General features: G+C 60.2%; 1 protein-coding gene across 3 annotated transcripts in view; it reads left to right on the top strand.

Moving 5' to 3' along the window:
• Positions 1–24,259, top strand: part of MYO7A (myosin VIIA) — a 65,782-nt gene that overhangs the window by 21,457 nt on the left and 20,066 nt on the right. For all 3 annotated transcript variants that reach the window (XM_054724769.1, XM_008150002.3, XM_054724768.1), the window contains exons 13-29: positions 2,239–2,345; positions 8,549–8,686; positions 9,955–10,113; positions 10,765–10,857; positions 12,841–12,935; positions 14,289–14,373; positions 14,886–15,104; positions 15,484–15,591; positions 16,437–16,646; positions 17,000–17,203; positions 17,444–17,620; positions 18,111–18,200; positions 19,484–19,611; positions 20,474–20,600; positions 21,554–21,673; positions 22,750–22,923; positions 23,733–23,960. In XM_054724769.1, the coding sequence (XP_054580744.1) occupies positions 2,239–2,345; positions 8,549–8,686; positions 9,955–10,113; positions 10,765–10,857; positions 12,841–12,935; positions 14,289–14,373; positions 14,886–15,104; positions 15,484–15,591; positions 16,437–16,646; positions 17,000–17,203; positions 17,444–17,620; positions 18,111–18,200; positions 19,484–19,611; positions 20,474–20,600; positions 21,554–21,673; positions 22,750–22,923; positions 23,733–23,960 (2,462 nt within the window). The remainder of the gene's footprint in view (positions 1–2,238; positions 2,346–8,548; positions 8,687–9,954; positions 10,114–10,764; positions 10,858–12,840; positions 12,936–14,288; positions 14,374–14,885; positions 15,105–15,483; positions 15,592–16,436; positions 16,647–16,999; positions 17,204–17,443; positions 17,621–18,110; positions 18,201–19,483; positions 19,612–20,473; positions 20,601–21,553; positions 21,674–22,749; positions 22,924–23,732; positions 23,961–24,259) is intronic.

Raw genomic sequence — 24,259 nt, 5'->3', positions numbered from 1 at the left:
CATACCCCAAGGGGTCCCGGATTGCGAGAGGGTGCAGGCTGGGCTGAGGGACCCTCCCCCTTCCATGCACAAATTTCGTGCACCAGGCCTCTAGTATAATATGAAATTTACTGTGTTAACAACTTTTAGTCGATGATTCAGTGGCATTACGTTGTTCACAATATAGTGCAACCATCATCGCTATCCGTTTCCAGAACCTATTCATCACCCCAAATAGGAGCTCTGTACCCGCTGACAATAACTCCCCCTCCCTCTCCCTCCAGCCTCTGATAGCCTCCATCCTACTTTCTGTCTTACATATTTGACTATTTGAAGTCCGTCATGGAAGTGGAATCGTACAATATTTGTCCTTTTGTGTTTGGCTTATTTCACTTAGCATAAGGTGGTCGGCAAGGTTGATGGCTGTTAGAGCATGTGTCCTTTTTAGTTACCATTTCATCTGTTGATGGACATTTGCGTCGTCTCCATGCTGTGGCTCTTGCAAATAATGCTGCTGTGAACGTGGTGTACAAGTATTTGAGTCCCCGCTTTCAGTTCTGTGGGGTGGGCTCAGTGCTCTTCTGTACATATGGGAAACTGAGGCTTATACGGGGGGTTCCCTGTTCTTACAAGACGTAGCCCTTTGGATGCAAAGCCAGGCCTAGAACCAGCCCAGTTGCCCACCAAGACTCGGTCAGCCAAAAGACCACGTGTGAGCTTTGAAGGGGATGCTCTTCTTCCCTCCTGGGACATGCAATCCGGTTCATTTTCAAGCTAGACGTCAAGAAGAGGGTCAGAACACAGTCAGGTTTACTCCACATGGGATTCTTACAGGGTCTGCCAGAAGCCTGCAGAGGGCCCTAGCCCGCCCCGCTGTAAAGGGCCAGCCTGGAATGGGTCTCAGTTTTGGGATGTGTGTACATGGAGCTCCGGCCATTCAGCCCCAAAGGGTCCCACCCACCGCCCAAGCCACTGAAATTCAAAACAAATAAGCATAGTCATCGGGTTGGCACGTCCTTGTTGAGTTGGCCCAGAGGCAGTAGAGTGCATCATGAGCCATGCTGCAGGGGTGAAATCCGAAGGCTGCTCAGCCCTCCTTAGAGTATGAAATACGAGATCCCACCGGGCTGTTAGAGGGAAGGAAGCCCACTTCCCGTGGGAAGGACTCTTGGGCAAACCAATGGGTCTGTTGTTGGGAGTAACAGAGGACTGTATTTTTCAGTTCAGTGCCACCAACATTCACTGAGCATCTGTTACGTGCCAGGCTTCCTGCTGTTGCTGAGGAAGCAGACGTGAAGACCGGGGGAACTTTACAGGAAGTTGTAGGATCATAGAACGTTAGATCTGGGGGGGACTCGAGGGTCATCTACTTCTGTGGGTTTGCAAGCTGAGGTCCAGAGCAGATGCCCGGAGGGCAGCCCAGCACTGGTCTCTGTACCATCCACCAGCCCGCGCAGCCCGAGTCCTGCGGGGGAGAGGGTGCTACCTCTCTGCAGTGTCCCTCCTCCTCAGCCCTGGGCACCTGTCTCCTGCCCCCCCAGCACTCCACCCCCGTTAACCAGCTCCTAACTCCCAATAACTGGGAACGGCAGTGAGGGTCTGTGTGGTGCAGGGAAGCCTCCTTGGCCCGCACCAGTGGTCTGAGTTTGAGTCTTAACTCTGCCTGTGACTTGCTGTGTGATGTTAGGCACCTTGCTTAGCTTCTCTGAACATCGATCCACTCCCTTGTGGGATGAGAAGGTAATTCCTGCTTGTCCCACACCTCCTGGGTGCGGGGGTAGCTGTGAGCATGGGAGCTGTGAGGGGACTTTGAAAACATAAGGCAAGCTATTTTGAGTTAATTTCTGTACTATTAGCCGGTGCCAGATCAACACGTAGTCTCTCCCAGGTGACACTTACCAAGTGCTTTTGACACCTTTGTTTAAAAGCCCAAGGCTGGCCTTTTAGGCCTTGGGGTTCACTCAGGAAGGGGCCCACTCCGTCCCGGGGCAGACCTCCTGCCCTCTCTCTGGCCAGCCTGAAGAGGGGCTGTGTGGTTGGGGAGATGGCGCTCCAGCTCAGGCTCTGCCCTCACTCTCTCTGTGACCTTGGGCCAGCGGCTGTCCTCTCCAGGCCTCAGTGTCCCCACTGTAACGTGGGCGTGGGTGGACTGGGTGAATTTTGAGGATCCTCTGGCCTTGCATTTGGGGCGGGGCTGAGTCTTGTCAGGCGGAGGCCGCGGGAGCCGGTGAGGCGTGACCACTCTTTGCCGCTGCCCAGGCTTCCTGGAGAAGAACCGGGACACCCTGCACGGAGACATCATCCAGCTGGTCCACTCCTCCAGGAACAAGTTCATCAAGCAGATCTTCCAGGCCGATGTCGCCATGGTAACGTTGGGGCAGGGCTTCCTTGGGGCGGGAAGGGTCCCCAGGCGCCTGGCCGGTGTCTAGGCACCCTCATCCAACAGCTTCAGAGCGTCCCAGCTGCAGAGCATCCTATGCTTCTAGGAGGGGTTGGGGGCCCTCCAAGACCCTCCCATCTGGTCCTCCTGTACTGACTGGGAGGGTATGGGGGCGGTGCATGGCCCAGAGAAGGGTCACATGAGAGGTCACAGAGCAGAGCCTGATCAGGACTCGGTTTACCATGGGGGTCCCCCCTCCCCCCTGGACCTCCCACTGCTAACAGGGAGCAGGGCCGAGGGAGCAGGTCCAGCCTCAAGGTCGTAGGTAGGTGTGGCATTCAGAGAAATGGCACAAAGGACAGAGCTGCACCAGCCCTGCACAATTTCCCACCTCCGTCTCTCTTTGTCCCTAAATGGGAGGCTGGTGGGCTTCTCCCTGCAGGATCACAGGCCTTTTGTTTCATATTTCCTCCTGTCCCGTGGCTTCTTGTGGGGGGGAGGGGGCACAGAGAGGCTCACAGGGCGGGCAGAGCCGCTGCCCCCTCGGTGCCCGTCCAGGTGCCTCGGATGTCCCCAGCCCCAAGGAGCCCAGACCTCTGCCCTGAGGGTCCTCCTCTCTCCCTGGTGGGTTTGGCCCTCGGTTCTCTGACCCACCGCGTTCTCCTTGCCCCTCCCCCCATCTCGCCCTGCACTGTGGTTCCTGCTGTAGTTTCTCTGTGGTTACTCTTCGGGCACCCTCCGCCAGTCAGCAGCTTCCGCGAAGGTAAAAGCCCCCGAGGCCGCAGGCTGTGTCCTTGGTCCCCATGGCACCAGGGTTTGGGGAAAGGCCTGGCGTTTCTTTTCCGTTCTTTCTTTTTTGAGTGTGTTTTTGTGGAGTGGTTTGTGGAGTGGTTTTGGTTTTGGTTTTTTGAGTGTGTGTACTACAGACATCTCAGTTTCTTAAAGAAGGAAACTGAGTCCTAGAAAAAGAGGCAAGACTTGCCCAGCTACCCCGAGAGCCAGGGCAGAGCCGAGACCAAACCGAGTCTCCCAAGTCCTCTGCACCTCCCCCTCCCAACTCCCCTCCAGCCTCTTTGAGGCATCAAGGCGGCTCCTCCCCAGGCCCTGCACTGGGCCAGGTCCTCGGTGACCTTGTGCGGCAGGAGGGGCAGGTTTGCAGATAGAAAGCTCAGAGATGGGGTGTGACCCACCCCAAGTCAGCATCCTGGGGAGCTGGCCCTAGAAGGCCTCACCCGGACCTGCTAGGCTCTGGAACAGCCCCTGCCGTGTCCTGACCACCCCCTTCAGGTCGCGGCTCCCCAGGCGCGTTAGGTGCCCCAGGTGCTGGGTCCCCTTAGCGGCGGCAGAGCGCTGCCATCCCCTTCGCCTCCCTTAGCTCTTCGGACCCTCAGTCTCCTCTGTCTAATCCCGACGTCTTCCCACGCTGGGTGTAAATGCCGAGTCCCTCTTCCTTCCTGGAGGTCTGGCGCCCCCTGCTGCCCAGTGCCTCACAGAGTTCCGAAACAATCGGTGAAAGCCACCGCTGCAGAGTCGGGCAGGGGCAGGGCGGCCTCTGTCCTCCGCCACTGGAGCAGCCCTGAACCCCACCCCCATTGTGGCTCAGTCAGGTAACAGGGTGAATGTAGGGCCACCACCAGGAGGGAGCCCCGGACTCCTGAAGCACCAGCTCCCAGCACTCCCACCCCGAATCTACTGGTCACAGGGTCACGTTGATGAGACCGGTGGGCCTGTAGGCTCTCCTGGATTCTTTCCTCTCGTCCTTTCCATTCTTTCCTCTCAGCCCACCCCTGCCAGGTCCACCCACTCCTTCTGGTCTTGCATAGTCCCGGAATACCACTGCACCCCGTCTTTTTCTCCCATCCCTTCTCCTCTCACCCCAAATTACGATTGCCCCCATGGGACAGTGAAAGAAGCTGGGCCCCGGGAGGCCTAGCTGCTTGCTTGCGCTCACACAGCTTGTGACACACCCGGGGTCTGATCCAGGTCTGGGCCAGCGACTTGTCCGAGGTCACAGCCAAGTGAGGGCGAGTGGGGCTGTTCAAGTCCCCGCTCTTTTCACTGCCCAACGCTGACCCTGTGGGCGTCACCCCGAGGGAAGGAAAGTGCTCTGTACCTGGGAAGGCCACGGCTGTTACAGCACAGGGAACCAGCCGGGTGGAGTGGGAGTCGGTTCATCCACACAGTGTACTGGCTGCAGGGCTCTCTCGGGGCAGAAGCCCACACGCCTTGTCCAGCGATCTGAACGCCTGTCCTGTGCCCAGTCCTGCTTCTTGTGTCTCCTCCCCAGGGTGGCCCGGCGGCCCCACCCCAGCCATTGCTGCGGGGAGATCCGCTGAGCACCCAGATGAATGTCTAACCCCAGTCACGTGTCCCGGGGCCCTGAGTCCACAGGATGCCTTGTCCACGCTGTGCTGGCGGCTTCTGCTGCCTGCAACGTCCCAGCCCCGCTCCCCTCACACGCAGGCGCCTGCCCTTTAGGTCCCTTCTGTGGACTCACTCAACACTGACTTTTGGCCCTTTCACTCCTGCCTTTACCCTACCCCTCCCCGCCCCCGCCCAGATGCCATTCCCAAATATCTTCAGGTTATCCCTGAGACAAGGAATATCAAAAAGGGCCACCTTTCCCTTCACTGAGAGGAAGCCACATCGGAAACCCAGGTGGCCAGGGAGTGACAGTAGAGCCCACTCCATAGCCCCATTCACTCCGTGATCCAGTCATAACTACTGATGGCGGCCATTATGTGCCAGACACTGTCCTACGTGTTGACGACATAGTAGTGAACAAAACAGGGGGAAATGTCCTGTCTGCATGAAGCTTACATTCTAGCAGAAGGGGAAATAGTTAATCAGTTCATAGTAAGTCAAGTATATAGCATGTCAGGTGGGGCTATATGCTATGGAGAAAGATTAAGGAGTGGGGAATGCCGGTGGTGGGGTGTTGCAATGTTGAATAGGGGGCATCAGGAAAGGCCTATGGAGACATCAATAACAGGGGCGGGGGGGGGGAGGACCCCGCCACGTGCATCGTGGTGGAAAAGCAGGCAGGGAGAGGGAACAGCAAGTGCAACGCCCTCGGGTGCTCCTCACGCCTAAGCCCGCCGGGTGCCTTGTAGGAAGAGCGCTGGCCGGCCGGAGGGAGGTGTGGGCGGTGGAGGGCGAGCAGCTCTAGGGGCCAGGTCTTGCGGGCTGTCAGGCTGTTGTGCCAATAGCAGAGTGGAGGCGGTGTGGAGGGGCGGGGGAACAGAGCAGCTTGGAGGTTCTTGCAGTGATCTGAGAGAGCGCGCTGGTGCCTTGGACTGGGCTGACAGTGAGGAAGTGGGAAGGACGCAGGGCCTGGGCCTCTTTCGGAGGGGGAGCCGAGAAGATGCTGACCTGCTGGGTGTGAGAGGAGCTGGGGATGGCTACTAGGTTTTTGGCCTGAGCAGTTGGAGGTGGACAGTTTCTGGGAGCCCTGGAACCAGGTCAGCACCACTTCGGATGAACTGTGCTGTGGGCTGGTACCGTGCCAGGCCCTGGGCACCGCAGTGAGAGGCAGGCCCACCTGTCCCCACACGGCCTACAGCTCAGAAAACACAGACTAAGGTAGTTCCAGTGTGGTCAAAACCAAAGAAAGCTGTGTGTTATGTGTGTGGTTGTGTATATGTCCGCTCTGTGTGTTGCATGTTTGTGCTGTGTGTTCTGTAAGTTGTGCACTCTCTGTGTGGTATCTGTGTGCTATATGTTCTGTAAGTTGTGTGCCTGTGTTGTGTATGCTGTGTGTGTTCTGTAAATTGTGTGTTGTGTATGCTGTATGTGTGTTCTGTGAGCTGTGTTGTGTATGCTGTATGTGTGTTCAGTGAGCTGTGTGTTGTGTATGCTGTGTGTGTTCTGTGAGCTGTGTGTTGTGTATGCTGTGTGTGTTCAGTGAGCTGTGTGTTGTGTATGCTGTATGTGTGTTCAGTGAGCTGTGTGTTGTGTATGCTGTATGTGTGTTCAGTGAGCTGTGTGCTGTGTATGCTGTGTGTGTTCAGTGAGCTGTGTGCTGTGTATGCTGTGTGTGTTCAGTGAGCTGTGTGCTGTGTATGCTGTGTGTGTTCTGTGAGCTGTGTGTTGTGTATGCTGTGTGTGTTCTGTGAGCTGTGTGTTGTGTATGCTGTATGTGTGTTCAGTGAGCTGTGTGCTGTGTATGCTGTGTGTGTTCAGTGAGCTGTGTGCTGTGTATGCTGTGTGTGTTCAGTGAGCTGTGTGCTGTGTATGCTGTGTGTGTTCAGTGAGCTGTGTGCTGTGTATGCTGTGTGTGTTCTGTGAGCTGTGTGTTGTGTATGCTGTGTGTGTTCAGTGAGCTGTGTGTTGTGTATGCTGTGTGTGTTCTGTGAGCTGTGTGTTGTGTATGCTGTATGTGTGTTCAGTGAGCTGTGTGCTGTGTATGCTGTGTGTGTTCAGTGAGCTGTGTGCTGTGTATGCTGTGTGTGTTCAGTGAGCTGTGTGCTGTGTATGCTGTGTGTGTTCAGTGAGCTGTGTGCTGTGTATGCTGTGTGTGTTCTGTGAGCTGTGTGTTGTGTATGCTGTGTGTGTTCAGTGAGCTGTGTGTTGTGTATGCTGTGTGTGTTCTGTGAGCTGTGTGTTGTGTATGCTGTATGTGTGTTCAGTGAGCTGTGTGCTGTGTATGCTGTGTGTGTTCAGTGAGCTGTGTGCTGTGTATGCTGTGTGTGTTCAGTGAGCTGTGTGCTGTGTATGCTGTGTGTGTTCTGTGAGCTGTGTGTTGAGTATGCTGTCTGTCTGTGCGCGCTGTGTATGAGTGTCTGTGTCTGTGCTGTGTGTGCTTCTGGCAGGGGCTCCCACACAGGCTGGGCACAGCCCAACCTGGACAGCTCCCCGTCCCAGTGCCGCTGCTGGGGCAGGGTTGGGGGGCAGCCAGCCTGACATTCACCCACCCCCCTGCAAACACTCCCAGCTTCCCTTGGCAAACCTTAGGATATGCTCCAAATAAAACGAAAACGGAAAACACTGCACATTTCAGACCAGCAAGTGTTGGCTGTTTCTCAGCAGGTTCGTTTCAGTCTGGGGCTCACGTTCTATGGGTTCAACGCCTCTGCCTCCCACCCACACCTCACACGTCTGCATCTGCACCCCTGGTTTGGGGCGCTACAGGAGATCAGCTAAATTTATGTCTCGTGTGTAGCATAAAACCTTACAATGATAATCAAATTCATTCATAAGAAATCCTCACCCAACAGAAGTTGCCAGCAAAACAATAACATCAAAATGCTTTGGACTAGAATCTGGGTTCTACGGCCGGTGTCTGGGTATCAGTCTGAGACGGTCCGCTTCCTGTTTGTTTGCTGTCCGGCCTCCCCACCCCACCCCTCCCCACCCCACCGTTTCACCATATTCTGAGAGGGGCTCCACCAGGGCAGGGAGGTGCAGGGGTCCCTGGTGGGCTCCCCAGAGAGACTGGCTGGTGGAGCCCAGAGCCGTGGGCCTCGGGCAGTGGGAGGCCAGCTGTGTGTCTTCTTAGGAGGCTGACCCAGGCCCGCGTGGCCAGCCAGCTGCTGAACCGCTCATCCCACAGGAAGGGGAGGCACAGGCGGCACCCCCCACCCCCTCTCCGCCCATCCCAGGTTCCCAGGCTGCTGTTCACGTTCACTGTGCCCACTCCCTTCGCAGCCTGTCAGCCTGATAGAGAGGGAGGCTCAGCGCCGTTTAGTGACCTGCTCAAGGTCACACAGGAGGTGCTGGGGCCAGGGTTTGAGTGTAGGTCCCCTAACCTGTCTCTGGGAACGACCCCGCCCCTTACCCGTGCTCGGAGGGAGCACGTTGGGCCGCTCACTTCATTCCTGGAGAGGGAGCCTGGAGACAGAGGGGGCTGTGCCTTGCCTAGAATCCTCCAGCACACCCGGGCTCTTCCTGGCTCAGGTCCCAGCAGGCTCCCTGGAGGGGGCACGAGCTCCAGCTCAGACCAGACAGGTCACAGGGAAACCCCAAGCGCCCGGGCAGCCTGCTTCGCTGGGCTGTCCTCCCATCGGCCCTGAGCCCGCTGACCTCCCACCGCCCCTTCCCTTCCCTTCCCTTCCCTTCCCTTCCCTTCCCTTCCCTTCCCTTCCCTTCCCTTCCCTTCCCTTCCCTTCCCTTCCCTTCCCTTCCCTTCCCTTCCCGGAGTGCTGGCGGGACCCAGGTCAGCCCCTCCCATCGCTCTGGTCCGTCCCCCAGGGCGCGGAGACCAGGAAGCGCTCGCCCACGCTCAGCAGCCAGTTCAAGCGGTCGCTGGAGCTGCTGATGCGCACCCTGGGTGCCTGCCAGCCCTTCTTCGTGCGCTGCATCAAGCCCAACGAGTTCAAGAAGCCCATGGTGAGCGGCCCTGGCGGGGGCCAGCCTGGAGCCAGCCTGGGGGGGGGGGAGCGGTGGAGGGGCTGGGCTGTGGGGGGCAGGGTGGGGACTGGGTGATGTGGGACTGAGGCTCAGGGAGGCAGGCGAAGGGGCTTGTGGCTGCAGAGCCCAAATCCTCACTGGGCGCCCCTGTCGCCCTGGGGCTCTGGATGTGTTGTTCACCTCAAGCTCCTCCTAGAGGCTGGGGTGGGGGTGGAGGGGCAGAAGGTGGGGGGCCATCACCGGGCCAGGGAAAGTGCCTGGAGGGAGAGGAAACAGGTGGCGGAAGGAAGCCAGCCGTCCGCACGCGTGCTGGCCCTGCCCCCTGCCTGGACACATTCCCCGGAGGAGTGCGCTGACCGGTCCCCCTGGGGCTCAGGGCCAGGTCTGCCGGGGTGCGAGCTCCCCACCTAAAGCAGGAGGAATGAGGCCAGGGCCCTGCCAGGCAGCTGGGTACCATCTCTCCTGCTCTCAGATGCCCAGGGACCCTTCTCTGGGCCTCGACCTCAGCATCTGTGGCCTGGACCTTGACGGCAGGACATTCTCACTGCCCTCTGCCCTCCTGCCCCCGCCTCCCTGCCCAGGCCCCTCCACTGCAGGGAGCGACAGGAGTGTCACACGCACACCTAACCGCTCGCTGCGGCTGCCCCCCAGCCAGGCCCCTGAGGGCCTTCTCAGCCCCGCCAGGAGCCCCAGGCCGGCCCTGCCGGCTGCCGTCACAGAAACAACTTGGTGCCAATTAGACAAAAGTATGTCTTTCTTAAGGCACTGTACTGTCAGCAGCCAGAAAGTGGTCTAAATAACGACCAATCTGCAATGGCCGTGATATGAAGGGCAACCCCTGGGATTGTGCCAGGCACCCCGCACCTGCACAACCACAGTCCCTGTGAAGTCCCCCGACACGTCCTGCCCTTTCAGGCTTCCACTCCTTCGCACAGGCTCGCCCTGCCCCTCCGGTGTTCTCCAGGGTTGGAGCAGAGGCCGCCTCCTCCATGCAGCCCCTCCGGATGTCCCGGGGGAACTAAGCCATCTCTCCTCTGTGCCCCCGAGCCCCAGCTCGCCCCCGTGAGGATCTCATTTCTTGCCGCCATGTGGGTTTGAACGGCAGACCCAGGTTCAGTCCCACCTTTGCTCCTCACCTGCGGGGTGGCCTTGGCCTCTCCGGGCCTGTGTCTGGGGCTGGGGACACGCGGAGCAGGGCTGGCCTCCCCACAGGAGCCGCCGGCACTGACGCCCTTGGCTCTGGGCAGCTGTTCGACCGGCACCTGTGCGTGCGCCAGCTGCGGTACTCCGGGATGATGGAGACCATTCGCATCCGCCGAGCCGGCTACCCCATCCGCTACAGCTTCGTGGAGTTCGTGGAGCGGTACCGAGTGCTGCTGCCCGGCGTGAAGCCGGCCTACAAGCAGGTGCGGAGCCGGGGCACAGGTGGCAGGAGGGGAGGCCCAGCTCTGGGCTGGGCAGGGGCCCCTTTTCTCCCTGAGACGGTGCTGGGCGTGACGTCCGCTTTGCCACCTGAGGCGCGGCTGGGAAAACGGGGGTCGGGTCGTGGAGTGCACGAGGGCTTCGATGGCCAAGCTTGGTGGGCGTGGACTTCACAGGTGGGCGTCATGGGTGAGACCAGGGCTACCAAGTGGGTGAGAGGGTGTTGTTGGTTTTTTAAATATGTTTTTTATTGATTTTATTTATTTTTTTAGAGAGAGAAAGGGAGAGGGAGTGAGGGATAGAAACATCAATGATGAGAAAGAATCATTGATCGACTGCCTCCTGCATGCCCCACAACCCTGGCATGTGCCCTGACCGGGAATCGAACCGGCGACGTCTGGGTTCATGGGTCGACGCTCAGCCACTGAGCCACTCTAGCCAGGCAGATGTGGGAGCGGATCCCGCAGTCGCCTGCCGAGCTAAGGAGAAAAGTGGGGGTCAGAGAAGGCAGGGCCAGCGTGGGTCACACAGTGAGTTGGGGCAGAGCTGGAGCAGGAGCCCTGCCTCCCAGCCTTGGGAGGAGCACAGAGGTGGCCTTTCCCGCTGTCCATTCCCTGGTGCGCCCCTCTCCCCAGGATGACCTTCGGGGGACCTGCCAGCGCATGGCTGAGGCTGTGCTGGGCACGCACGACGACTGGCAGATTGGCAAAACCAAGATCTTCCTGAAGGTGAGAAAGGCTCCGAGCCGGACGGCCTTGGGGGCTGTGGCCTCCTGTCGTGGTGGGAACGGGCGCGAGGGGGCCTCTTTGGAGAAGCTGGCCTCAGATGGGGTCAGGGCTGTGCATCCCCCATCCTGCTGTCCGTGATAGGGCGCGTGGGCGTGTGGGCGGGAAATGACGCCTTCTTGGTAGGGGCGGGGCAACTGGTATCGAGCCCAGCTGTGACCTGGGCTTGGGGTCAGGGCACTGACCCTGGTGGGAAAATAGAAGACCAAAGTGGGCTCATGGGTTCAATGCTGACCGGGCGGCTGTCTTCCCTGGGCCTCTGGGCAGCCCCTGGCCCTCGCTGAGCCTCATTTCCCCATGAAAGGGGATGTGCCCGGGGGGATTTCTCGAGTGTATCTTTAGGTCTCTCCTGTGGTTGCCTGCCAGGCAGGGCTCACCCCAGGCTCTGCTGGGTGCCACCCCCTCACTCACTAGAGTCCCTAGTTCCCACCTCCCTGAGCACAAACCTGGAGCTCTCTGGCTCCCACCGCAGCCTGGGCAGGCACCAGGGCCCGCGGTTGGGGAGGGGGCAGGGCTGGGAGCAGGAAGCTACGTCGTGGGGCGTCCTGGCCTTGGAGCAGAGCTTGCTGGGTGTTGGGGGTGGCGGGGACAGTGTGCGCTCCCGGCGCGCCGGCTTCCTCATTTCCATTTCCGTTGCGTTCGCTTTCTGGCTGTCCGGGGTGACAGGGCAGGCTCCTTCCTCTGGTGCCGGGTGCGGCCTGGGCTGGGCAGGACATCTGGGCGGAGGGAAGGAAGGAGCTGGAGGGAGCCCCGGGCTCCAGTGCAATTCCTTCCTGGCTGCGGGGCCACGGCCCGTCCCTTCATCCCCCCGAGCCTTCATTTCCTCGTCGGAAAAATGTGTGCACCGTGCCCTGCATCCCACAACTGCCCCGACTCCATGGGGCTTTTCATCCATGATCTTATTTAGTCGTCACAGCAGCCAGTGAGGTAGGATCATTGTGCCCATTTCAGAGGCTCGGAGAGAAGAAGTGAGATGCCCGAGGTCAGGCCCTGGGCTTCCAGCCAGGGTTGGTCCGATGCCCGGCCATGTAGGTAAGGGAGGGAGTGCCAGGCAGCTCTGAGGACCATCACTGTCCCCAGACTCACTGCTCTGGGCTCTTCAGAAACCAGAAGTGGTTTCCAGTCTCAGAATCCACTTCTCATTCATTCATTCAGAAAGGCATGGCCGAGCAGCTCCTCTGTGCTGAGCTCTCGCCACAAGAGATGTGGTCTGTGATTACCTGGTGGATGTGGCTCCCCGACAGAGACCCAGCACAGGGCCCTGTGTGCCTGGCTCCTTGAGGACCCACTCCAGCCCCTAGCACGGTGCTGGCCATGGAGACGTTCATTTTAAAGGCATTGAGTGAATGATGAGATTTTGTCTAACCAGAGGGAAGGTTGGGTGTGGGGTGAGGAGGGGTCAGGCCTGGAGAACTTGGCAGGGCCTGAGTGCCAGGGGAAACCAGGCTTGTCCCTGAGAGTCACAGGCATCACTGTAGGATCACCTGACAGTTGTTTTAGGAGGGCCTCTGCTTAGGGAGGGCCAAGGGGAGCGACAGAGGCCAGGAGACTGGTTAGGAGGCTGCTGCCAAGATCCTAGAGGGTGGCTTGGCCCAGGTCAGAGGCTGATGTGACAGAGACATCTGGGAAGGCACGGCTTGGGCAGAAAAGGCCATAGGGATGAAGCCGCTGTGTGTGCCCATTGCACCCTCTGACTCCACCCAGTCAAATTGGGCTCCTCCTGCTCCATTTGTCCCACCCAGAGCTCTGGGAGACAGCCACAAGCACCCCTCTCTGTCCTGTGGCTGAGAGGCTGCCCCACGGAGCAGAGCAGGGCTGGGAGCCTGGGCGGCCCAGCCAAGCCCCGGGCCTGGAATCCAAGAGAAGGAAGAGAGGGCCTTCACTTGGATTCATGGGGGGCCTCTGCTCAGGAGCTCTGCCCCCCAGGACCACCATGACATGCTGCTGGAGGTGGAGCGGGACAAGGCCATTACCGACAGAGTCATCCTCCTCCAGAAGGTCATCCGGGGATTCAAAGACAGGTACGTGCCGGGACCAGCTCCTCCCCATGAGAGCCTCCCCCCGCCCCCCCCACACACACTTTGCTCACCTCTTTTCCTCTAACTGGAGCACTAAAAATAAGCATGCACACCCATGTGCACACACATGCATACCACATGGGTGAACACACAGACACATGATTTACACAGGCACACACATGTGGATTCAGGGGGCACACACATTTGGACACTCTGTGGTCTCAAATGCCTGATGAAATTTCTCAAAGAGGAAATTTGAGATTTTATAAATTACAAATTTTATAAACTACAAAGTGTGTTCCTTATTCCAAATAAGGGACATGAATAGCTGTGACAGTTCACAAACCAGCAGGACTGACTCTGGAGCGTGATTCAGGCTTCACAAAAATCCCACAGCCTGCCCCTTTTGCAATTCATCTGGTCACTCCCTCCTCTCCATCCATCCATCCATCCACCCACCCACCTGTCTGTTCATCTAATGTCTGCCCACCCATCTGTTTCCTTCCTCAGTTACTCACTTGCTCACGTGTGCCTCTAGGCCAGTGGTCGGCAAACTCATTAGTCAGCAGAGCCAAATTATCAACAGTACAACGATTGAAATTTCTTTTGAGAGCCAAATTTTTTAAACTTAAACTTCTTCTAACGCCACTTCTTCAAAATAGACTCGCCCAGGCCGTGGTATTTTGTGGCAGAGCCACCCTCCAGGGGCCAAAGAGCCGCATGTGGCTCGCGGGTCGCAGTTTGCCGACCACGGCTCTAGGCATTGGCGTGCTGGCTCACTCACACATGGCCGTATTAATTTTTCACTCCTCATTTATTTATTTCTACATTCAGCAGACACCTGTTTGATGTGTGGTCTCTTTGTCCTCCATCGGGTCATAGGTGACTGTCATCCTGGAGAAGCCATCTAGAGTGTGCAGGGGAACAGCATTGCGCTCACTCAGTCAGACAATGCGGACTCTAGTCCAACCTCATTGAGTCTCAGTTTTCTCATCTATAAAATGGGGAAATTTGATTAGAATATTTGAACAGTGATGGTCACACTGTTCAAATATTCTAATCTTTAATATTAATTACTTATTATTCATACATTTATTTATTTATTCAATAAACACATTTGGAAAATCTCCTTATTGGGTTCATGTGACAAGCCTGTGAGCAGGCAGGGCAGGTATCATTCTACCCACTTCACAGATGAGGAAGTTGAGGCAGAGAGGTGATACCCTGTTGCCCCAGGTCATGTATTCAGGAGACACAGAGCTGGGACTAGCCCTGCTGTCCTGATTCCAAACCCCACCTGCACCCTGCTGCCTCTGGGCACCACGTCTCTGCTTTGAGGATCTCCTGCTGTTTCAGGTCCAACTTCCTGAAGCTGAAGAACGCTGCCACCCTGATCCAGAGGCACTGGCGGGGCCACAACTGCAGGAGGAACTATGAGCTGGTGAGCCTCCCCAAGGGGGCTGCTCCTGGCCCCACAAGGCCTTTGAACCTGCCCGGCAGCAGGATGAGCCTGTGCCCTAGACACCTGGCCTCCTGCCACTGCCCCAGCTGCCCCGACCATTTCTCCAGCCCGAAGTCCAAGTCTGGTTCTGGTGCCTTTTCCCATCTGGTCAGCGATGTTTAGGCTTTTCTTCTGGAATGTTTCAATGAGCGTGAGCACTAGGTCATTAGAGACCTCCGAGGGGGCCCGAGCAGGTGGGTCCCACTGGCCTCAGGGGAGCAACTGGGCTGCAGCCTGAGGTTGGGCTGGGGGCAGACAGGAAGGAGAGCAGCTCCTGGTCTGAGGATGGGCAGTGAAGGGCGCTGCTGGGACACTCCGCCTGCGAGGAGGCAGAGCCCTCTGGGAGCCGTAGTCCCGGGAGGTCGGGGTGTTGCTTTGGGGCGTGCAGTGGGAGAGGGGCCCAGGGCAGGGCCGTCCGGGGACCAGGGCTCTGAGCCGGGCTGTCCTTGCAGATGCGGCTGGGCTTCCTGCGGCTGCAGGCCCTGCACCGCTCCAGGAAGCTGCACCAGCGGTACCGCCTGGCCCGCCGGCGCATCATCCAGTTCCAGGCCCGCTGCCGGGCCTACCTGGTGCGCAAGGCCTTCCGCCACCGCCTCTGGGCCGTGCTCACCGTGCAGGCCTACGCCCGGGGCATGATCGCCCGCAGGCTGCACCGGCGCCTCAGGGCCGAGGTGAGCAGTCCCACCCTGTGAGGGGCCCTGCTCCACCGCACGGGGACACATCTCCCCCACTCGTTGGCTGAGACCTAGGGCTGGGGCTCCCCTGAGGAGCGACAGCACTGAGACCAGACCCCCGTGTTCCTCCTCCCAGCCACGGGTAGATCTTTGGGAGGTGCCGGTGAACCTGGTCTGGTTTGGGGATCAGTGGTGTCAAACCTACTCCCCAGCCCCCCAGTCGTGTGACCTGGGGAATTTCCCAGATGCCTCCGTTTCCCCATCTGCCAAATGATTTGGCAAAGTGGCTCCCAGGCCCAGAGCTCAGTCAGGTGAGGTGGGGCGGAGAGCTGGCGGGAGCACGGGGCCAGCAGCGCGGGGCTCTCCCCTCCCTCAGTACCGGCGGCGTCTGGAGGCCGAGAAGATGCGGCTGGCGGAGGAGGAGAAGCTGCGGAAGGAGATGAGCGCCAAGAAGGCCAAGGAGGAGGCCGAGCGCAAGCATCAGGTGAGCGGGGGCGGTCCCAGCGCTTGGCTGTCCATGCGCTGGCCGTCGGCCTTCCCCGGACCCGGGCTGTCCAGCTCTGTCCTTCGCTCCCTTCTTCGCGTGGGCTCTGGGTGCGTCCTGGCCCAGGACGGAGGCGGGAGGGCCGTGGCTCCGGGGTGCGCGGGTCCCTGCCCTCAGGAGCTCCTTTTCTCGCTGGGAGACAGCACCTCGGTCGAAGCCCGAGCCGGGGTCAGAGCACCCAGCATGGGCCACCAGCCACGTGTGGTGACTGAGCTTTTGAAATGACACAGCACCTGAGCATAAAATACACACGGGGTTTTGAAGGCAGTGAGGGGGAAATAGGGCTATAAACGATCTCGGTACTATTTTTAAAATATTAATTACATGTTGGGATGGTATTTTGGAAAGATTGGGTTAAATAAAAGATATGATTGAGATTGATTTCACGTGTTTCCTGAGGCAGTTTTAAGTGCAGCCGCTCCATGCATGGCTCCCATGGCTTCCTGTGGGACGGCGCTGGTCTAAAGCTTTGAGCCACCGCCATGGGGTTTTGGGTGGTGTGGTCCCCTCCAGCTGGGGAGGCCTGAGCAGGCTTCCTGTGGGAGGTGTTCCAGCTGAGCCCTGGAGGCAGGTGGCCTTACTGTCTGGGCATCGGTCTGCACAGGCTCGGAGGGCTGATGGGAGCGAGGCCCGGGGGTGGGGAAGCCCGAGGCCGGTCCCTCCCGGTGGTCAGGAGGCCCAGGGGGGTGACGGGACTGTGGCCTGGGTGTTGCAGGGGCCCTGGGGCTCCCCGGGGAGGGCTTGTTCTCGGAAGCTGTCTCCTCTGCATCACCCCCACCCCCCAGGAGCGCCTGGCCCAGCTGGCCCGCGAGGACGCCGAGCGGGAGCTGAAGGAGAAGGAGGAGGCCCGGCGGAAGAAGGAGCTCCTGGAGCAGATGGAGAGGGCCCGCCACGAGCCCGTCAATCACTCAGACATGGTGGACAAGATGTTCGGCTTCCTGGGGACTTCGGGCGGCCTGCCAGGCCAGGAGGGCCAGGCCCCCAGTGGCTTTGAGGTGCGAGCCTGGGGACGGGCTGGCGACAGGCCTCCGTGGGGTGACTGCGCCCCCCTGCGTTGAAGACCACCTGGTCCCCTCTGGGCAGAGGGCAGCAGCGATGACCGGGTTGGGGGCCATCGGTCCCAGGCCCTGTCCGGCCGCCAGCCTGCCATGTCAGCTCAGGCACTGGCCCTCTCCGGGGCCACTCACAAGCTTGTATCCATTCGTGCATTGAGGTCTCCCCATGAGCTCCCCACTCAGGGCCAGGTTCTAAGTCGTGAAAGGGATGGCACAGGACACCCCCCAGGGCAGGCCGGGGGCTGCAGCCCGCTGAGTCCGCCCCCACAGCAGGGACCCTCTCATCTCCTCAGGACCTGGAGCGCGGGCGGAGGGAGATGGTGGAGGAGGACCTGGACGCGGCGCTGCCCCTGCCCGACGAGGACGAGGAGGACCTCTCCGAGTACAAGTTCGCCAAGTTCTCTGCCACCTACTTCCAGGGCACAACCACGCACACCTACACCCGGCGGCCACTCAAGCAGCCGCTGCTGTACCACGATGATGAGGGTGACCAGCTGGTGAGGGCTGGCGCCGTGGGTGGGTGCCGAGAGCAGGTCCCTGGTGGGCGGGGACCAGGGCTGACTTTACCCGCTGCCAACCTGGGGCCAGGCCTCCTGGGCAAGATCCTGGGAACATCCGAATGCCCTCAGCACAGGGGCCCCCTGTGGGCTCCTCCAGCCCCTCCCCGGCCCCCGGGGACGCTGCTGGCTGAGGCGATACCCTGCACTGGGCTCTCTGACTCCGCGGCTCTCCCCCAGGCGGCCCTGGCCGTGTGGATCACCATCCTCCGGTTCATGGGGGACCTCCCCGAGCCCAAGTACCACACGGCCATGAGTGACGGCAGCGAGAAGATCCCCGTGATGACCAAGATTTATGAGACCCTCGGCAAGAAGACGTACAAGAGGGAGCTGCAGGCGCTGCAGGGCGAGGGCGAGGTGAGGCCCGGGGCCCTCCAGGCGATGTCCCTCCCCGCCAGTGGGCAGGGCTGACCGGTCTCCCTACCTCAGGGTCCTCAGCAGAGGAGGGTCCTAACATTCGCCTCTGCCTCACCTCCCGGACCCACGCTCTCCTCTGTCTACCTGGGAACAAGTGTCTGAGTGTTTTGTAAGCTGTCAGGCGTTGGCCACGAGTGAGTGAGGCCACGTGGCAGAGCAGCCGGCCTTCACAGTCAGGCCTGGCGCCATGGAGACTCACCGAGGGCCGCTGGGCGGGTCACTACACTTTCCCAGCCTCAGTTTCCCATCTGGCGGTGGTAGGGGCCGTTTGGGGCTGAGGGTGGAGGTGTCAGCGTGGGGTTTGCTTCATAAGCATTCGTGTGGAGGTGACACTCCTCCAGCCACAGCCCCATGGTCAGCTGCGCTGGTCATTACTTTGGCCCACTCGCTTGACCCTGACCCCTGACCCCCGACCCCCGTTGTCCTGCAGGCCCAGCTACCCGAGGGGCAGAAGAAGAGCAGCATGAGGCACAAGCTGGTGCACTTGACCCTGAAGAAGAAGTCGAAGCTGACAGAGGAGGTTAGCGCAGACCCGGGCTGCCTTAGGGCCCCGCTGGGATGGGAGCAGGAGTCGATGCTGCTGTCCTCAGGGCGCTGGGATGGCAGGCGGCAGGACAGCGTAGGGGGTGATCGGGGAGACGGGGAGAGGGCAGTGAGGTCAGGCTGGGCCAGGTCAGGGAGGGCTTCCCAGACGAGGGGACCTGAAGGCTGGGGAGGCAGCCGGTGAGGGAGGACATGCCCGCCACAGCGTTTGCTCTCAGGACCTTGCTGTGGGATGAGTGCCACGGGGCACCAACGCTATTGATTCAGCTGAGCTCATAGGTTTAGTCACCTTGCCTTGTCTGAGGCCCCTCGCTGCCCTGTGCTCCAGGTTGTTCAGCCTGGGAGGGCAGCCGGACACAAACCCAGGCGTTTACAGCGCAGGCCTGGCTCCCCCGTGCCCCTGCCTCTGCACACACCAGTGCTTCTCACTAAAATCCCCCCTTCCTCCTCTCTGCCGGGGGGTGACCTCCTCCAGGAAGCCTCGTGGGACCCCTCTACGGCCATCAGGCTCCTCCTCGGGGCTTCCACGCTGCCTTTGCCTCCGTCCTTGTCCTGTTCCCCATCTGAGGCCCAGATCCAGCCTCACAATCCTGGAGCCCTAGATCCAAATCCCCCCTTTGCCCCTGGGTATCTGAGACACCCACTCTGTGGGTTCCTGGGAGGGCCAGTGCAAGGTGACAACTGTGGGTGCTCAGTAGCTCTGAGGAACCCCCACACCCCCTCCGTCTGGAGGGCACATTCTCACTGCTCAGCTCTCACCCACCCCTCAGCTGGGCAGGGTGCAGGGCTGGTGCTCTGGGCTGTGAGAAGAACCCAGGCTGGGCATGGCTCCCACAGAGGGGCCAGGGCGTTGGTGACAGGTGATGGTGACTGGGACTCGGAACTGGGAGATGCTCTGGGTGTTGTGTGGGAGCCCTGGAGAGAGAGGGGTCCTGCCAAGAGTTGGAGGAGCAGATCCCTGTCCTGATTGGTAGGGGATCGGGGGGGGGGGGTGTCAGGGAGGCTGCAGAGGAGCCTTAACCCCAGAAGTGGGTGCCAGCAGGCCAGTGCTCCCGGCCTGGGGGGCTGGTCACGGACCCAGCGTCTGTTCTGCATGGGGTGGGGTGGGCAGGATGGGGGCCTGACTGGTGGAGCCAGCTCTTCGGGCCACGCCCAGGATTCTGCTCTTGGGGGCGAGGGGAGCGGGCAGACTCAGGCAGGAGGCAGGGTCCCTCACTCCTCCCGGCCCAGGTCAAGCCCTGTCCCCTCCCTGTGGCCCAGGTGACCAAGAGGCTGCACGACGGGGAGTCCACGGTGCAGGGCAACAGCATGCTGGAGGACCGGCCCACCTCCAACCTGGAGAAGCTGCACTTCGTCATCGGCAACGGCATCCTGCGTCCAGCGCTCCGGTCAGCGCCCGAGGGCAGGGTGCAGGGAGGGCGGCTGCTGGGGCGGCCGCGCTGGGTGTGGCTGGGAAGGCCGCTGTGGCTGAGCTGTGGCTCTGTCACCTTAGCCAACAGGCCTGGGGTTAGCCTGCTGCCTGCTGGCCACGTGGCCGCGGTAGTTAGTTCCTCTCTGAAAGCCTCAGTTTCTCCCTCTGTAAAAGGGGGGGGGGGTAGGGTAATAAGTGGAGCTGCCTCAGAGGCTTGGGCGCAGATCAATCTCAGGAAGGCTGTACCCCGGAGGCTCTCAGTAAGCGGTAGCTGTTGTTTCCATGCCCTGACATGCACCTTCTGCTTTCACCGCATCCCTGCCAGCTCAGGCCTGGCAGTGCCTCCATCCCACCCAGGCCCGGGAGGCTCACCTCAGGTCCCTGGGGGTTGGGGGAGGAGCGGGATGATGGAGGCGTCCCCAGGAGCGATGAAGGAATCAGCTCAGCTGGGTCAGTGGAGGGGAACGGGCCTTTTCTGAGAACTCACAGGACAGTTGGGCAGGAGAGCTGATCCCATGCACCTTGTATGCTGGCTGGGAGGACAGCAGGGCTTTGTGTGTGTGTGTGTGTGTGTGTGTGTGTGCGGGGGCGGGGGGGGGGGGTGATGGCGCACGCGAGCTCAACTTCACCCAAAGGAAAACTGAGGTCCAGAGAGGGCGGAGACTTCCCCAGAGCAGACCCTCTTCCCCAGGGCCCGGCCCGGCCGTCCTCACCTGGCCCCACTCCGCCTCTCCGTGGATGGTCTTGGTCAAGGAGCAGAGGGAGGCCTGGGTGTTCCACCTGCTGTGGGTGGGACGTTCCCTCTGAGCCGTCTCCCTTCCTGCCTCCCCGCCTGCCAGGGATGAGATCTACTGCCAGATCAGCAAGCAGCTCACCCACAACCCCTCCAAGAGCAGCTACGCCCGGGGCTGGATCCTCATGTCTCTCTGTGTGGGCTGCTTCGCCCCCTCTGAGAAGTTTGTGAAGGTAGGGCGGGCGCCTGGCCTCCAGGCGGGAAGGGGAGCTGGAGGAGAGCGGGGGGGGGGGGGGGGGGGGGGGGGGGGGGAGGAGCGCTGAGGGGCTTGGGGATGAGGCCCCGCCCGCGTCATGTCACCTGGGCCTCATAGCTGCCCCCCCCCCGCCCCTCTTCCTGCCCCCTCCTCCCAGGCACCCAGAACTTCACGCTGTCCTCCCCTCAACCAGTTTTATGTTTGAGGAGGCTGAGTCTGACTGCACCTCCGGGCCCCTCTCCATGCTGTGTTTGAGCAGGCGCTTTAGTTCCTCTCAGGCAGGGGTCCTCAAACTACAGCCTGCGGGCCACATGCGGCCCGCCGAGGACATTTATCCGGCCCGCCGGGTGTTTTTGCTGCCGCTGCCTGTCCTGCTTAGCAGCCAACTCGTCCCGGGCCCGCAGTGCGCATGTGTGGAATGTGCGCCGCACTCTCCGACTCCCCTCCTTCTCTCCGAGGGACAGTGAACTGGCCCCTGTTTAAAAAGTTTGAGGACCTCTGCTCTCAGGCCTCTTTCTTGCCTGCTCCTTGGTGCCAGGCCCTGGGTGCTGGGGACACAGACAGAACAGGGGCCAGCCTGGCGGCCAGTGCTGTGAACGGGGAAGCACTCGTCAGGGAGGGGGCCCTGGAGGAGGAGGAGCAGTTAAGCTAGGTGAAGAGGGGGTACAGTGTGTGGGGTGAGGCAAGAGGCATGACTGAGACTTGACAGGTCTGGATGGTGGTGGCCTGTTGCCAACACGAGGCACGTGGACTTCATTCCGAGGGCAGCGGGAGCCATGGAAGGCACGGGAGGGCTGTGGGCAGACGTGCCTTGGAAAGCAGGTCCTGAGTGTGGGCGGAGGGATTGGAGGCAGGAGACCCAGCGAGGCTGCTCTGATGGCCCAGGCGGGAGCCAGAGTGGGGCCCCCTCAGCTGGCCCTCTGTCTGCAGTTCCTGCGGAACTTCATCCACGGGGGACCGCCTGGCTACGCCCCGTACTGCGAGGAGCGGCTCCGGAGGACCTTCGTCAATGGGACACGGACACAGCCGCCCAGCTGGCTGGAGCTGCAGGTGCAGCACGCCCGCCAGGCGTGCGCATGTGCACGTGTGTGTGTGTGTGTGTCTCCTGTGTATGTATGTGTGTGTGTCTCTCCGGTGTGTGTGTGTGTGTGTGTCTCGGTGTGTGTGTGTGTGTGTGTGTGTGTGTCTGTCTCTGTGTGTGTGTGTGTGTGTGTGTGTGTGTGTGTGTGTGTCTCCGGTGTGTGTGTGTGTGTGTGTGTGTGTGTGTGTGTGTGTGTGTCTCCGGTGTGTGTGTGTGTGTGTGTGTGTGTGTGTGTCTCCGGTGTGTGTGTGTGTCTCCAGTGTGTGTGTGTGTGTGTGTGTGTGTCTCCGGTGTGTGTGTGTGTCTCCGGTGTGTGTGTGTTTGTGTGTGTGTATGTCTCTGGTGTGTGTGTGTGTGTCTCCAGTGTGTGTGTGTGTGTCTCCTGTGTATGTATGTGTGTGTGTGTCTCCGGGTGTGTGTGTGTGTGTGTGTGTGTGTGTGTCCGTGTGTGTGTGTGTGTGTGTGTGTGTGTGTCCGGTGTGTGTGTGTGTGTGTGTCTCCGGGGTGTGTGTGTGTGTGTCTGTCTCCGGGGTGTGTGTGTGTGTGTGTGTGTGTGTCTCCGGTGCCCAGAAAAGCCCCTGCTTTGGGATTCTGGGTTCTTCACCCTTAAGCTCTGGAATCCCAGGCCTGTTGGAGCAGAACCCCCGGCGGAGGATCGACTCCCATCCTTGGCTTCATGGTCAGAGTGCTTTAGGCAGGGCTTCCCACTGTGCCTCAGTGGCTACATTGGCCGTAACGATGCTCATTTCACAGGGCCCGTGAGGGTTTGGGACGTGAGGGCAGAAGCCCCTGGTGTGTGGCAATGCCTAACCTCCCAGCCCCAGGGACCGGGCTCAGGGACCCTAATGTGCCCATCAAGTTGGGGAGCACAGCAGGGCTCCCCGGGCACCTGTGATCCAGGACAGAAAATGTTTCGGGGAGATGCTGGGGTCTGGGGGCTGCGGGGGAAACCCCAACCTCCTAGGCAGCAGGGAGCCCGGAGCCCAGAGGGGTCAGGTGGTCTGAAGTGGGAGGATCCCCACAAACCCTCTCTGGTCACTTTCAGGCCACCAAGTCCAAGAAGCCCATTATGCTGCCTGTGACCTTCATGGATGGGACCACCAAGACGCTGCTGACGGACTCGGCCACCACGGCCAAGGAGCTCTGCAACGCGCTGGCCGACAAGATCTCACTCAAGGACCGCTTCGGCTTCTCCCTCTACATTGCCCTGTTTGACAAGGTATGGCCGGCCCTGCCGTGGCACCGCCCTGGGCTGCCCACAGGTTCCCGGCTCAGTGCTGCCACCTACTGGCCGCCTTGTACAATTACTTACTTCCAGGGCCTTGGTTTTCTCTGTTAGCTGGCTGTAACTCTAGCTCCCGCCAGTTCTTTAGGATTGTGGAGCCCTCTTATGACCCTAAAGAAAAGAGTGTTGAAATCCAGAACTCACGTCAGTCATATGTAGCAAGTCCCCCTCTGGTGCCGGAGACAGGCTGCAGGGGCCTGCAGCCACGTGGCTCTCCGAGATTCATTTTCTCACCTACAAATGCGGATCTAACTCCTCATCAGGTTGCTGTGGTCATTTCCTTTCACTCTTAGTGGCCACCCGTCACATCGAGGCCAGGAGCCTTCTCTGTGGCGCTGGGCCTGGGGGTGGCTGATTTTACCTGCACACCCAGCAACATCGCACACAGCCGAGGAGCCCCACCCTGCAGGTCCGGGACGGAACCACGTGTCCGACACAATTTATCTGGATTTTTCTGCCGTACAGACGGATACTCTTGTGTTTTCCGTGGCCATTTGTGTATCCGAGTGTCACAAAAGGCTTACTCTAGGAAATGGGAACTCTGTGGCTGTGCTGGCTCAGAGCCCATGTCTGGGGCGCAGGGGTCCCGTGCTGGCCTGCCTCCAGGGTGTCCTGGGCACCTCCCTGCCTCTCTCTGAGCCTGGGTTTGGCACCCAAGAGCAGTTGGCACAGTTGATGGCTCTTTGTAGTCCTTCCTGCTTGCTCCCCTTTCCCCTGGGTGACCTCCGGCCCTCTGCCCACAGGTGTCCTCCCTGGGCAGTGGCAGTGACCACGTCATGGATGCCATCTCCCAGTGCGAGCAGTATGCCAAGGAGCAGGGTGCCCAGGAGCGCAATGCCCCGTGGCGGCTCTTCTTCCGCAAAGAGGTCTTCACGCCCTGGCACAACCCCTCAGAAGACAACGTGGCCACCAATCTCATCTACCAGCAGGTGGTGCGAGGGGTCAAGTTTGGGGAGTACAGGTGTGAGAAGGTGAGTGCGAGCGACTCCTCCAGGTGTCCCAGCTGAGCTTGCTTGGCTCCCAGCCGCCTGTTTTCTGAATTCGAATTCGGGCTGAGGGTTCCTGTCTGGGACCCGCCACTAGCTGCTGCGGAGGTTAGCCTGAGGGAGGGCGGGCGTGCTCCTCGCTCCTCCCGAGTTAACGCTGCCTGCAGGAGCCAGGGCTTTGAAGCACGGCCCGGGTTCTGCCAGAGGAAGGTTCTGCACGGCTGTGGTGACCGCCTCACACCTGCTGTACCGAGTTTGTCTAGGAGACTCTGCTCTCTGGAGGA

Source organism: Eptesicus fuscus, chromosome 13 (assembly GCF_027574615.1).
Source record: "Eptesicus fuscus isolate TK198812 chromosome 13, DD_ASM_mEF_20220401, whole genome shotgun sequence".
In the NCBI taxonomy this organism is placed as follows: domain Eukaryota; kingdom Metazoa; phylum Chordata; class Mammalia; order Chiroptera; family Vespertilionidae; genus Eptesicus; species Eptesicus fuscus.
Note: the sequence above shows the minus strand (reverse complement) of the source record. Positions and strands in the feature narration are given on the sequence as shown.